At 43.0% G+C, this 14,568-nt stretch overlaps 1 protein-coding gene across 7 annotated transcripts in view; it reads right to left on the bottom strand.

The window, feature by feature from the left end:
• Window positions 1–14,568, bottom strand: part of CADM2 (cell adhesion molecule 2) — a 1,013,511-nt gene that overhangs the window by 293,948 nt on the left and 704,995 nt on the right. Inside the window, exons 1-2 of one of the 7 annotated variants that reach the window (XM_039483456.1) lie at window positions 11,126–11,235; window positions 9,653–9,782 (exon numbers count right to left, since the gene is read on the bottom strand). The exons of 5 other annotated variants lie outside the window; for them this stretch is intronic. Coding sequence is in view for 1 of the 2 variants with exons in the window: in XM_039483448.1 (XP_039339382.1) it covers window positions 11,595–11,601 (7 nt within the window). In the remaining variant the exon portion in view is untranslated. Of the gene's footprint in view, window positions 1–9,652; window positions 9,783–11,125; window positions 11,236–11,594; window positions 11,679–14,568 lie in introns of those variants that run through there. One more of the 7 variants, XM_039483448.1, reaches the window with a different exon arrangement.

Here is a 14,568-nt window from a genome sequence, read left to right as displayed (position 1 = left end):
ATTTACTGCATGATGTGGCAATTGCAGTGGTGCCTAATAAAATATAGCTTCATAAAGGATTTTTAAAATCCATCTGTTGCAATACATAGAAGATAAATCAATGGAATCACTGAGCAGATGTTTGACAGTGTTTGGGAGTGCTAGAGAAGGAGTACAAAAGAATTTGCAAGAATCTGGTATGGGGAACTGGCCAAGCCCAAGCATTTACTGACATATACCCAAATGTATGCATACAGGCTAATAAAACATGTATTACTTCCTAATAAACATGCTGTAGCATCCTTCACTATCAGATGCTGGGTGACAGATGGATACATTTATTAGATGTACAGGAAGCACCTCAGAGGAAGCTTAAAACAGCCGCAGCTTTTATAGACTTGTCATCAGCCTATGACACTGTCTGGCACAAGAGCCTACTGCTGAAGCTATCCAACCCCTTCAATGCAACCAGGCATTTCAACTCATTAGGTCAATGCTTTCAGGCAGAATGTTCCATGTCTAACTCTGAATTCAGTTTAGCAAAAAGCTGAATCTGCACAATGGCCTCCCACAGGGATCAGTACTAGCACCATCCCTTCTTAGCTTATATGTAAGTGATGTGACCAAAATGATATGCCACAAATGAATTTATACAGACAATCTGGCACTAGTGACACAGGGAGTGACATTCAAAGAAGCAGAAGAGGATGGAAAACTACTGTCATTACTGGCGGTTCAAACTCAAGCCATCAAAAACAGTGTCCTTGGTTTTCCATTTCCACAATTCTGAAGATAAAAGGATGATGAGCATAAACTTTTGTGACAAGGCAATCTCCCACAATCCTAAATCCCGCTACCTAGGAGCCCCCCTTGATTGCAGCTTTACTCATTAACATCTGAAGCAGGTGAGCCATAAAACAAAGAGTCACATCAGTATAATCCAACAGCTAGCAAGTTCTAGCTTGGGTCGTGATGCTCACATACTGCAAACAGCAACTCTGGCTTTACTTTATTCCACAGCTGAGTATTGTGAACCTGTAGAAGAAGCACACACACAGACCTCACTGAGATCCAGCTAAATGCAGCTATGAGACTTGTAACCAACACCCTTATGCCTCTCAAACATCCTTCCTCCTAGCCATCTCTTGGCTATGGTATGTTGCATGAGTACAAGCTCCTGCTCCATGACAGCCTTATTCACCCACCTCACACTTGCCTTAAAGTCCCACTAAAGACAGTGGACAAACATCAACCATATTAAGACATTACATGGAATGCACCTGGTGCGCAAGTGGAGAATCAAGGATTCACTGTAGTGCAATGCAGAGACCTGTGAACCATTGAACACCTTGTTAACAAGCGTCCCATCTTTTCATTTCCAGGAGGTATAGCAAAGGCACACTCGGCATCTCCTGAAGCCTTCAAATGGATTTCAAACCTATCTATTAACTTGTAAATGTTGCTATTTCCATCTGAAAGAACGTGGCCTCAGAATTAGCTATGTAGTATGCACTTGAATCAGCATTTGTTCCAACTTCTTGAAATATTAATTCACCCTCAAACAGTATGGTTGGCCATTTTTTCAAAAATTCCTTAAAAATATTACATTTCACCTCCCTTATAGAATTTTCTGCTACATCTTGGCATAGGGCTGAAAGAAAATGAAGTCTTAATATTAAAAAATATTTCACCTGTCATACAGAGTAAAAATTCCAGACTTGGCAACAAAAAAAGATGTATTTAATTCAATCGTTATCTGTAACAACTCATCATTATCCTTCAGCAAGCTTAAAAAGAGAGTTAAATGAATAGTACCTGGCTTAGCTATACAATTCCATCACTACATTTATTTCAGATATTTAAATCAGTAGAACTTGTGTGTAGACAAGGTCACAGAAATCTCTGACTTATACAGAGGGTCCAAGTGTACGAGGTGACACATACCCTAAGTCAGGGGTCAGCAACCTTTCAGAAGTGGTGTGCCGAGTCTTCATTTATTCACTCGAATTTAAGGTTTCACGTGCCAGTAATACATTTTAATGTTTTTAGAAGGTCTCTTTGTATAAGTCTATAATGTATAACTAAACTATTGTTGTATGTAAAGTAAATAAAGTTTTTAAAATGTTTAAGAAGCCTCATTTAAAATTAAATTAAAATGCAGAGCCCGCCGGACCAGTGGCCAGGACCCGGGCAGTGAGTGCCACTGAAAATCAGCTTGCGTGCCGCCTTTGGTACGTGTGCCATAGGTTGCCTACCCCTGCCCTAAGTTTTGAGAAGGGAGTGCAAAAAAACTCAGGCCTGGCCCTGAATCAGGGAAGCATCATAGTATCTGAAGTCCTGCACACACTTAAACTTAGAAAGTGCTTAATTTTAAGCATACAAGTTGTCACTCTGACTTCAGCAGGACTATTTATGTGATTAATTTTATGCACATATGTAAATGTTTGCAGGACCAGGACATAGCAGTAGGACTCAAATGGACCCAATGTTTCACTTGTGTGTTTAATGAAACTGTAGAACTCTCTGTTGCCTAAAACTCGTACATACATATGGTGAACAGGACGAGTCTAATATATTTGAAGGAACTAAATGTTCTCTCTGTAGGCCAAGACATCTAAAATGAGACTTGGCAGCATATAGTTATAAATTTCACAAATAGAAATTATCAGATTGAAAACTTATTTCCACTCTTTTCATGGGGATATAGTTTATGCTGTTGTATTATTAGGGCATATATCTATGCCATAAATAACACTTTTCTATTACATAGGACTTTACATCAAATAGTCTCAAATATTTTACAAACTTTAATTATTTAAATTTTCCTCATCCCTCTGAGGTAGGGAAGTATTATTATTCCAATTTTATAGACTGGGAAACTAAGTCGGAGAAGTTAAAACTGACTTTACCAAACACACACAGGCAGGCTTTGGCACAACTGGGAAGAGAATCCAGCCCTCCTGAGTTTCATTCCTATGTTTTACCCACAAATCCATCCTTGCCCTCATTAATAAATGTATTCAATTGTTTTTAACACAGTTACTTGTATCCTGGTATTACAGTAGCTTATACAATGAATTTATTCAAAAGGTTGAAGGGTTTATGGATCTAAAAGACTGACAACATTACAATTTTCTTTGGAATCACCAAAGTAAGCACTGGGATGCAATGCAAAGGTGCTAGGATTTACAAAAGAAATTGGAAATGTTAAAGCAGATTTTTTACCATGTAGGCAAGGGGCTAGACTTGTCTACAGTGTTATACTCTAAATAGACAATCATAAATTTCTGACCTTTCTGAAAAATATAGCATGCTCCAGTTAAGATTTATAAATTTAACGCAGAAATCTCTGATCTGCCAACTAATTTCCAGGAACTCCCACTGGGAGGAACTTCACAGAGGCACTTATGGAAGAGCAGTTTGCTATTAGAAAGTGAAGAGATGTTAGTAAAGTACACAGGAAGCATAATCAGTTTAAAAATTAGGGAAAAAATAGGTCGAAACAAGGCAGGTACAAGAGTACAGCAATAGGAGCAGGAGGGTGGGAGAGAATCAGTCCTGTAGGATATTGCCCAGTATATTACTCAGGTAAGGAGATGATGCACACCAAAGAAAACAAATAGCAGCAGCATCTCAAAGACAGAGACAGGGCAAATAGGCTGTTTTGGCTGGAGAAGGGGAGGGAGGAGGTAGGAAGCAGCCTATAGCATCATATTGCAACGGTTGAGATCAGAGGCATTTAAGGGTAAGCTTTCTCTATACAAATGATAAGGCAGGGTTGGCAGTACCTGACTTTGGAACTCACTTCACACTTGATCTACCAGACAGGGCCAGCTCTAGGCACTGCCCTTTCCAAGGGGCAGCATTCCAGCCCTTTGCGGGCAGCACTTTTCAAGGGGCAGCACTCCGGCTTTTTTTTTCTTTTTTCGTTTTGTTTGGGGCAGCAAAAAACCTGGAGCCTGCCCTGCTACCAGAGCCCAGATTTTGTAACTTTTCAGACATGGTGTAAGGCCCATCTTTTCCGTGGGCTTTTGAGGAGAGAGTGCGCTGAAGACTGGAGGAATATTGTGCTTGCTGGGGAGAGATTTTTATTTTGTTACTGTTGCTGGGGCATATTCATTGTTGAAGTGTGATGGGCAGTCTATTCCAATATTTATTATGAAAATTAAATGATATAAGCATATTAGAGCATGGATAAAAGCCTGCTCATCTTTTATAAATATTATTATCTGAAGAGAAAATAGTGATGTTAACTCATTAGTTAATGCAGAGAGGTACCTAGTGGGCTCCCCCCAAGGCTCTGTGTTGGGACCTGCACTGTTCAACATATTCATTAATGATCTGGAAAAAGGGTGAACAGTGAATTGGTAACATCTGCAGACAATACAAAATTATTCAAAAAAGAAGTCAGCTTTGCACTTAACAGTTACAAAGCAGGAAGTAATGCATATTGAAAAAAAATAATTCCACCTATATATACAAAACAACAGGGTCTAAATTAGACATTTCTTCTCAAGAAACATCTTGGAGGCATCAGGGATAGTTCCCTGAAAACATCTGCTGAAACTGCAGCAGAAGTCAAAAGTTTTAGGAAAGGGATAGATAGACCATAATGTTACTATATAAATCCACACCTTGAATATGGCGTGTAGTTTTGGTTATCTCCCATCTCAAAAAATATATATTAGAATTGGAAGAGGTGCAGAGAAGGGCAACAAAAATGATTAGGGGAATGGAACAGCTTCTATGAGGAGACATTAAAAAGACTGGGACTCTTCAGTTTAGAAAAAAGAATTAAGGGATATGATATGATTAAAATCTATAAAATCTATAAAAAATCATGAACGTTGTGGAGAAAGTGAATAATGAGGTGTTTACCTCTTCACTTAACACAAGAACGAGGGGTCACACGATGAAATTTATAGGCAGTAGGTTTAAAAACTAACAGAGTAAACCTGTGGAAGTCATTGCCGTGAGATGTTGTGAAGACCAAAATCATAACTGGATTCAAAAAATAATTAGATAAGTTCATGGAGGATAGGTCCATAAATGGCTATTAGTCAACATGGTCAGGGAAGCAACCCCTCCCCCCCTCCCCCCTCCTGAACCCACAGCTGCTGAGCAGGGACCAGACAGAGTCAGTAATCACTTGCTTGATTGCTTCTCTTCTCTCTCATGAAACATATGGCATTGGCATTGACAGAGAGGAGAGATAGATGGATGGGAGGTCTGACACAGTGACACAGTTTGGCTGTTGTTTTAGTGTGAATGCCAAAAAAAACCCAACACAAAACCCAATATGAAGAAATGCAGGGCTAGAAATTCTACTCTCTCTTTTAGAGCAGCTTTTAGGGGAACTATGACCTGATGTACTTATATTTACACAGAACACTTGACAAATTTAAATAATTAATTCTTATTCAGAAAAAAAAAAAAAAAGAGAGAAAGGCTAAAAAAAAAAAAAGGAGAGGGAAGAAAGAGAAGAGAAGAGATGCGAGAGATTTCAAGATCAAGAGAGAAAAAAGGGTGGTAAAGAAGAAAGAGGAGAAGAAGGAGTAGTTATTAGTGTTATATAAAATACCTAGAAAAAGAAAGAAAAAAAAAAAACAAAACTTTAGCAATTGGTACACAGAAAAAAAAAAGAGGTTACTAAACCAAAATACAGTAAATCATTTAAGTAGTCCTCCTAATAGGAAATCTGTAGCCCTGAGTGTGGATAAATGTACAAATCATAATTATTAGAGGAAACACATGGAGAAATAATATATGTCAAATCAAAAGGCATTATAACATTCTCAGCAGCAGTAAAGGAAATATAATGCAAGACCTATAGGAGGTCAATTGGATATATTGTAGAATGGTGGATATTTTGTAGGGCAGTAATATAAAATCCTGGAGCTAAATTCTATCTTCAGTTACATTCACACTAAGTCAATAGGGTTACACAAGCCAGAATTTGATAAAATGACTAGAAATTTCTAATGGCAGCATACAAAACTCACCACAAAAAAAATATATTTAAAAAATTCATGAGTTCAGGTTCTGAACTAGACTCATATGAAGAGACTCCGGAAAAAAGATCTTTTGAGATTTCCTGTTTTCCTTAGGTACAGCTATTGTACCTAAGGATGAATGACATACCCTGGCATAATTCCATCACCAAAGATCAGGAACACAATTTACTCTTTTGTTTTTGCATACAGATAACATCTTATAGTTACTTTAAAAACAGACTGCTAAATAGGGTTGCCAGGTGTCTGGTTTCTGACCGCTGACTGGGCCTGTCAAGGTTCCTTCCCCACTCTGAACTTTAGGGTACAGATGTGGGGGACCTGCATGAGAAGCTCTAAGCTCAATTACCAGCTTAGATCTGGTCTGGCTGCCACCATTCACAAGCACTCCCTTCCTTGGGTACCCTTGAGAAACTTCACCAATTTCCTGGTGAACACAGATCCAAACCCCTTGGATCTTAAAACAAGGAGAAATTATCCATCCCCCTTCCTTTCTCCCACCAACTCCTGGTAGATCCAGATCCAACCCACTTGGATCTAAAAACAAGGAAAAATCAATCAGGTATTAAGAAAAAAGGCTTTTAATTAAAGAAAAGAAAGGTAAAAGAAAACCCTCTGGGAGAGATTAGCATACCAGCTACTCTCACAGACAACAGATTCAAAACACAGAGGATGTTCCCCTGGGCAAAAACTTAGTACACCAATGAAAATACCCCAATTCCCAATTTGATTCTACTCTAATTGCACAAGATAGGTTACAAAGAAATAAACATAAACCTATATTCCTTTCTAAAACGTACGACTCTGATAAGAGGCTGGTTCCTTGATCTTTTTCACTCCGGCTGAAACTGAAAAACTAACAAAGGAAAAAACCCTCCTTCCTTTTGAAACATCTTGTTCCCCCATTGGTTCCTCTGGTCAGGTGTCAGCTAGGCTAGGTGAACTTCTTAACCCTTTACAGGTGAAAGAGGCATTAACCATTAACTATCTGTTTATGACAGGGCCAATAAAAGTTCGGTGGGCAGTGCAGCAGGGCTAAGGTAGGCTCCCTGCCTGCACTGGCTCTGTGTGGCTCCAGGAAGCAGCAACATGTCCCGCCCCATAGGGGCAACCAGGGAGCTCTACATGCTACCCCTGCCTCAAGTGGCCAACTGCGGCCTATCGGAGCTGCAGGGGCAGCGCCTACAGACGTGGCAGCGCACAGAGCTGCCTGGCCACGCCTCCATGTAGGAGATGGAGGGGGACATGCCGCTGCTCTGGGAGCTGCTTGAGGTAAGTGCCACCCAGAGCCTGCACCGCTGACCCCGTCCTGTGCCCCAACCCCCTCCCCAGCCCTAATCCCCCTCCACCCTCCAAACTCCTTGGTCCAAGCTTAGAGTACCCCCCCTGCACCCCAAACCTCTCATCCCCAGTCCCACCCCAGAGTCTGCACCCCTACCCAGAACCCTCACATCTCCCCACACCCTAACTCCCTGCCCCAGCCCAGAGTGCCCTCCCGCACCCCAATCCCTCATCCACGGCCCCACTCCAGAGCCCTCACCCCTCCCATGCCACAACTCCCTGCCCCAGCTCTGATCCCCCTCCTGCATTCTGAACCCCTCATCCCAAGCCCAGAGCCTCCTCCTGCACCCCAAATCCCTCATTCCCAGCCCCACCCCAGGGCCCACACTCCAGACAGAGCCCTCAATCCTCCTGCACCCCAACCTCCTGCCCCAGAGGAAAACCCCCTCCCACACCCTGCACCCATTTCTGGCCCCACCCTGGAACCTGCACCCCCAGCCCAGAGCCCATGCCCCAACCCCCTTCCTCAGCCGAGAGCCCCCTCCTGTACTCCAAATCCCACAGCTCCACCTCAGAGCCTGCACCCCCACCAGAGCCCTCACTCCCTCCTGCATCCCAACCACCTGAGCCAGCCCGGTGAAAATGAGCAAGTGAGTGAGGGTGGGGAGAGTGAGCAACAGAGGGAAGGGGGATGGAGTGAGCCGGGGGGCGGGACGTCAGAATAGGAGCGGGGTAGGGGTGTTTGGGTTTGTCTGAGTACAAAGTTGGCAACCCTACTGCTAAAGCCCTTTCTTAAATGTGTAGCTACAGTAAAGACAACATGGAACTTTCAGTTCTTCTACTTTAAAGGGAGAGGTAATGTAAATACATCTGGATTGTGCTTAATAGTTCTTTTTGAGGTGAAATTCATGTCACTAGCATAAAATCCAAATAATTGAGTGATACAGAGTCAACCATATGGGGACACAAGGAAGGTTAAATCCAACAGCATCAACTCAGAGTTAGGAGCATGAGGCAGCAGCACATCCTACAGAATCTGCTACTCCAGCCTCTTTGTGCCACTTAAACAGCACTGTTGCGGCCAGCCCGTCCATGTAAACAATCTCATGACCCTTCTCCTTGACCCTCTCCACGTAGGCCATTTTGGGGGGGGCATGTGTGCAGATCACAGGGATTGTCTGCATGGAGACTTAGTACCCATCAAGCCAGGATGAAAATGTACAGCGAACTAGCCTACCCTGCACTAAGTGAGTGCATGAACCTTGCTACACATCACAAAGTTCTGTAATGTACTTTGATGTACGACTATTTAAAAGAGCAGTATGTCAAAACACACTATGGAATTTTTACTGCACAGCTACAGGATCCACATAACCAGTTAGTGCACAGCAAGCTAGTGTGCAGGACATTTGCACCCTGGCTTGCTGCACACTAGGTCTTTGCATAGAGAAGCCTCTAGTGTGGCCGGTAGAGGGAGCAGAAACCCCTCGTGCAGCCAACTCTGCTCCCGATCCCTGGCATGCAAACCCAAGGTGTGACTGAAATGTCTGAAGGACCTTGCAGTAGTTCTCAGCTCCTGGGTGAATTTCATTCATAGTGTTCATTATCATTCTCTTTCCATCAAAAAATATAGACATTAAGACTCTGATCCTACATGGAAACCAATATGCTGATTCTAGAAGACTCCTGAGCCAGTGAGAAGCCCCAATGAAATCCCTATGGTTCTCAGTACAGGGTTGGGCCCTGATTCCTCATTAGTTCTTACTTCCTTTCCTCTCCTCTCTCTATCACCCCCTTCCACCAATCCCTTTGGTGTATAAATACTAAATCACACACACTGAAAAGAAATGTACTTTTTAACAGCACCAGTAAGAGACATGCAAAAATAACCAAAACAATCATATGATATTTTGTGGTAACCCATTTATCTACCCTCATTACTTCCATTGTCTTCACCCATTATGCTGTGTCTAAACACTGACTGCAAACTCTTCAATAGGATTTTATTTGGCCCAAATCTGACACCGGACTGGTATGTCCATGTGCAGTATTGCCAACCTCAATAGATTAAAATCAAGAATCAGCCCCTCCCCAAAATCATAATATTCCCCCGCAAAAAAGATAAATCTTATTATATTATGTTTTCTGTCTTTTGATTTTTGAACTCTCCCCACCCATCACCGGTGTGTTTGTGTGAGAATTAGTGTTGCCCATTCTCCTAAATGTAATGGGTATGGTGATTTTAGCCTCTGCTCCAGGAGCTATCGTCCCCACATCTGTCCATCCTCTGCCCAGCAATTAATCCTGTCCTCCACCCACTATCAGTTCTGTCCCCATACAGACCCCATCCACTCAGTTCAGCCCCCCTCCCTCCATCTCACCTCTGCTCCCCCTGGGTTCTTCACACCACTCTCCCAGGCCTGGGGGAGATGCAGTAGGGTCCCCTCTCTCCTTTCCCAGGCTGTGGGGATGCAACTTCAGGCACTCCTCAACCTCTTCCCAGGGCAAGTACTGATGGGAAGGGGGAGCAGGGACATCATATTATCATTGTTGTTCACAGGAAGGGAGGAAGCAGAGGTGCCCTGAGCTGATAGGCTCTTTGCTCCCCACCGCACACCTTAGAATCATATAAGATTGGGGTTGGAAGAGACCTCAGAGGTCATCTATTCCAACCCTCTGCTCAAAGCAGGACCAACCCCAACTAAATCATCCCAGCCAGGGCTCTGTCAAGCCGGGCCTTAAAAACCTCTAAGGATGGAGATTCCACCACCTCCTTAGGTAACCCATTTCAGTGCTTCACCACCCTCCCAGTGAAATAGTTTTTCCTAATATCCAAACTAGACCTCCCTCACTGCAACTTGAGACCATTGCTCCTTTTTCTGTCATCTGCCACCACTGAGAACAACCTAGTTCATCCTCTTTGGAACCCCCCTTCAGGTAGTTGAAGGCTATCAAATCCCCCTCACTCGTCTCTTCTGCAGACTAAATAAGCCCAGTTTCCTCAGCCTCTCCTCATAAGGCATGTGCCCCAACCCCTTAATCATTTTCATTGCTCTCCGCTGGACTCTCTCCAATTTATCCACATCCTTACTGTAGTGGGGGGCCCAAAACTGGACACAATACTCCAGGTGTGGCCTCACCAGTGCAGAATAGAGGGGAATAATCACATCCCTCCATCTGCCGGCAATGCTCCTACTAATGCAGCCCAATATGCTGTTAGCCTTTTTGGCAACAAGGGCATACTGTTGACTCATATCCAGCTTCTTGTCCACTGTAATCCCCAGGTCCTTTTCTGCAGAACTGCCACATAGACAGTAGGTCCCCAGCCTGTAGCAGTGCATGGGATTCTTCCGTCCTAAGTGCAGGACTCTGCACTTGTCCTTGTTGAACCTCATCAGATTTCTTTTGGCCCAATCCTCCAATTTGTCTAGGTCACTCTGGACCCTATCCCTACCTTCCAGAGTATCTACCTCTCCCCCCACTTTATTGTCATCCGCAAACTTGCTGAGGGTGCAATTCATCCCATCATCCAGATCATTAATGAAGATATGGAACAAAACTGGCCCCAGGACCGACCCCTGGGGCACTCCACTTGATACTGGCTGCCAACTAGACATTGAGCTGTTGATCACTACCTGTTGAGCCTGATGATCTAGCCAGATTTTTATCCACCTTATAGTCCATTAATCCAATCCATACTTCTTTAACTTGCTGGCAAGAATATTGTGGGACACCCTTCTGCCTGCAGTTCTGCCCCTGTTCAGCCCCTTCTACCTGTGGCCCTGTCCAGTTCCACCCACTGTCTGCCCCATTCCACACCCAACTGTGGCCCCACAACCCGTTTTCTTTCTCACCCCTCTTTCCTGTGGCCCCAAGTCCAGAGAAGCTCTGCCCCACCCAGAGCCGCAGCGGGGAGCGAGAGCTCTTCCAGTCCCAGGGTCACAGCCGGGGTTTGGGTGCTGGGGTTTCCCACAGTGTTCCTTCCAGGGAGTGGGGTGGGAGTGCATGGGCTTCCCCCACCCTGCTTGGTGCTCCTGCCTGGGAGTGGGGTCAGGGTGCGGGCGTGCCCATTGGCCAGGGCCCCAGGGCACAGGCCCTATCAGCCCAGTGGCTAATCTGCCACTGTCTACAGTCTCTACTCTCTTGCGGTTTGGACCACTTTTTCTCTGCAGACTTTAAAAACCTCTCTGGCAGGGTCTGCAGGGGAACCCAGGCCTGCCCATTCCTCTGGGTTCCAATACAATCTGAAGCAGTTGGAATCAGTTTCTTGCACACTTGCTGCTGCCCACCACACCTCTCTTGTAGGCTATTTCCCAAACTCACACTCCATGTTCCTCTCTCCCAGAGAATCTGCTGGTTTCCTGGGTGGCTTCTCACCAATCTGTTGTTGCAGGCTCAGTTGCTCAAGCAGCCACCCTGCTCTTCTGCAGCTGTTGTGAGGCCATCAATCAGCCCCAGCTGAGCAGGCAGCCAATTTTCTTATTAACCTTTCAGTGACCAGGAAATTCTATACACCCTGACAAGCCCCAAAGACATCAATAGGGTTCTGTACAAGAGTACCCTGGGCCAAGTCAGTTGCACAATTGGAGCCCTTGTTTGCAAAGTGCCATGCACTCTTATGGCACTCTTGGCCAGGTTTTTGTAAGAGTTCAGCACCTACGCCAGAGTATTAACAGAGCTCACATTTATACACCACATAAAGTGGTCAGATTTTCAAAAGAGCTCAACTGAACTGTACCAAGCTGTTCTGAAAATCTGTGTAAGTGCCACAGTGAGAGTGTGCTGGCTGCTGAGCACTTCTGAAAATCTGACAAAATAAAATAATTGAATAATAATGAATTTGTATCAGAACTCAAATATCACTTGGGGGCTGGAAGAGGAGGGAAATACATGAAGAAGCTTTTGGTCGCCGATTCGGGGGAGGGGCGGAAGCCATTTACTAGATAAAAATAAAATAAAAGAAAAGAAAAGAAAACCACAGGCAAATAAGAGGAAGTGAGGGGAAAAAAAGAATGATGTTTACATAGTAAAAAATAAACAGTAATAATCCAAATATGGAAAAAATACTGCAATATAAGAGGTTAAATTCTTAAGACATTTTAAAATAAAGATAGATAGGAGGAACAGGAAAACAAAATATGAGTATCTCACAATTGCTTTTAAAAATTTATTATTATTTTATCCTGTCATTCATTCAGAGCCAGAATCACAAAATCCAATAACCAAAGAAGTGGTTTGTTACAGTGAGCACTCCTACTCCCTTTCTGACCTTCATGCTCTCCATCTTCTCCTGTTCCCTCACCCCAAAACTCTGACATTGCATCTTCCCTGGTGCTGCTGAAACCATCTCCTCTTAAGAAATTTTCTGATCCTTCCCCACTTAACCCCAGCCTTTTGTGATCCTTGTGACTGACGGATTCCTTCATGGGAGGGACTTAAATTCTCTTCTAACAAACGATGCAACTTTATTGCACTTTGGAGCTATTAGATGCATTTTAATTGAACCCATTAAACTTAATAGAGGGGATTGTGTGCATGCATATTTAATCTGTGATGTGATTACCAACAGCATTATTCTATTATCTTCTTCCATTTTTCAAGAATTTAAAAATGTAAGAAATTGTTAGGATTTTTTATTGTTTCTTCTAAGGGGAGATGTGATAGCTGGCATGTTTGCAAGACGATCATTCCTCCTTCAAAACTGGGAATGTCACTGTTTTTAGTAGCCATGTCAATGTCCATTTGTTTCACACAAATAAACAAAGACACAAAAACAAACATGTCGGGTATGGAATTCACACAAATAAACAAATACAGTTTTGTCCTGTTTTTTTGATACACTCCTCTAGATTGGCTCCATCAAGCAGCTACCAACCGAGCTGATGAAACGCATGACAGATTGTGAAGCGCCTGCACTCAGCCAATTGTCTCACCACACCAGGCCTGTCCCAGGTTGACAGCCTGCCCCCACCTGACTCCTTCCAGTGACAATGTGTGCTGCACTTTGCTATCCCTAGGTTACCGTTTGTTAAGTCTGTTTTGTTCAAGCTTACTGTGATTTTACTGTGCATTTTATATTGCTATTGGTATGACTGCTCTGGATGTTTTGGAAAACAAATACAAAATGAACCATACTAAAAACTGTAGAGCATGCTGTAGAATTGTATAATTACTATTTCCAATAAAGCTGAGAAACTGCTTTAAGTCAGACAAAATTTCTGATTCATATTTTGGCAGTTTTCTTGTTATATAACAGAGCTTGAGGCCTTGACAGATACAAGAATGCTGGCTGGAAGAACAAGCAGCATTTGGGCTATGAATACACAATATTATGTGGAAATCTCAATGTTGTCTCAATATTGGAAAGTTCTGAAAGAAACCAGGGCCAATTATTTCTCCAATATAACTGGAGAGGGTAAAGAGCAGCCAGAAACTTTATTTAGAACTATTATCACTATTATGAATTCCAGTTTATTCCTCTGAGGCAGAGCTAGAATGTGAGGAAAACATGTCGATAGTTTTGTGAACTTTGAGAAAACTGCAGAGCTCATACCATTCCTATATCTTCACATTTTCTTCTGACTCATATTATTTATTGATTCTGAACTACATCCCGTAGTGTAATTTTGAGATTTTAAACTAATTGCAGTGCTTATTATTACTGGATGAATTATTGCACTTGTGACCCAGAATTGCTGTCTTGATTTGCTTTGGCCTGTTGCACTAATTTCTGGGCGATAAATGCTAATTTTAAATAATTAGATAGATGAAGTTATCATTAACACAATATTTTTAGATTTAGAAAGATTCTCACATTCAGGAAAGACTGCATCCTGATGGAGGACGTGGTTTATGCACCCAACTTCCTCTCCCAAAACAGTAGGGGGACTGAAGAAGTATGGTATGGAAAACTAGAACTGAGGCTGCCTGCCATTTTATATGCTTCCCAACTGTTTTCTTCCAGTGGGAGCAGGAAACCAATAGACAATTCCTTTAAAAAAATTCTATTTGCAACTAATCCCAATTGAGCAATCATTTAATACCTTTGGTGGGAACACAGAGAAAGGAGCAGCAGTACATATACCAGGTGCCTCTTCACTACTATTTTTCTCTTCTCAATACAGCCTAGCCATTCAACCAGGCAAAGCATATTTAGCTGTGCACTCCTCACAGAAGTGGCTTTCAGAGTTCTTTCCTCTTTGAGCCCTCTTACCCAGTGATCTCTACTGAATGGGTGGAGAGGATACAGAGACTATGGACTGGATTTTGAAAAGAGCACAGCTCCCATTTAAGCACC

Source organism: Mauremys reevesii, linkage group 1 (assembly GCF_016161935.1).
Source record: "Mauremys reevesii isolate NIE-2019 linkage group 1, ASM1616193v1, whole genome shotgun sequence".
Classification (NCBI taxonomy): domain Eukaryota; kingdom Metazoa; phylum Chordata; order Testudines; family Geoemydidae; genus Mauremys; species Mauremys reevesii.
The sequence above is the reverse complement of the archived record's forward strand: the minus strand, read 5'-3'. Positions and strand labels throughout refer to the sequence as shown.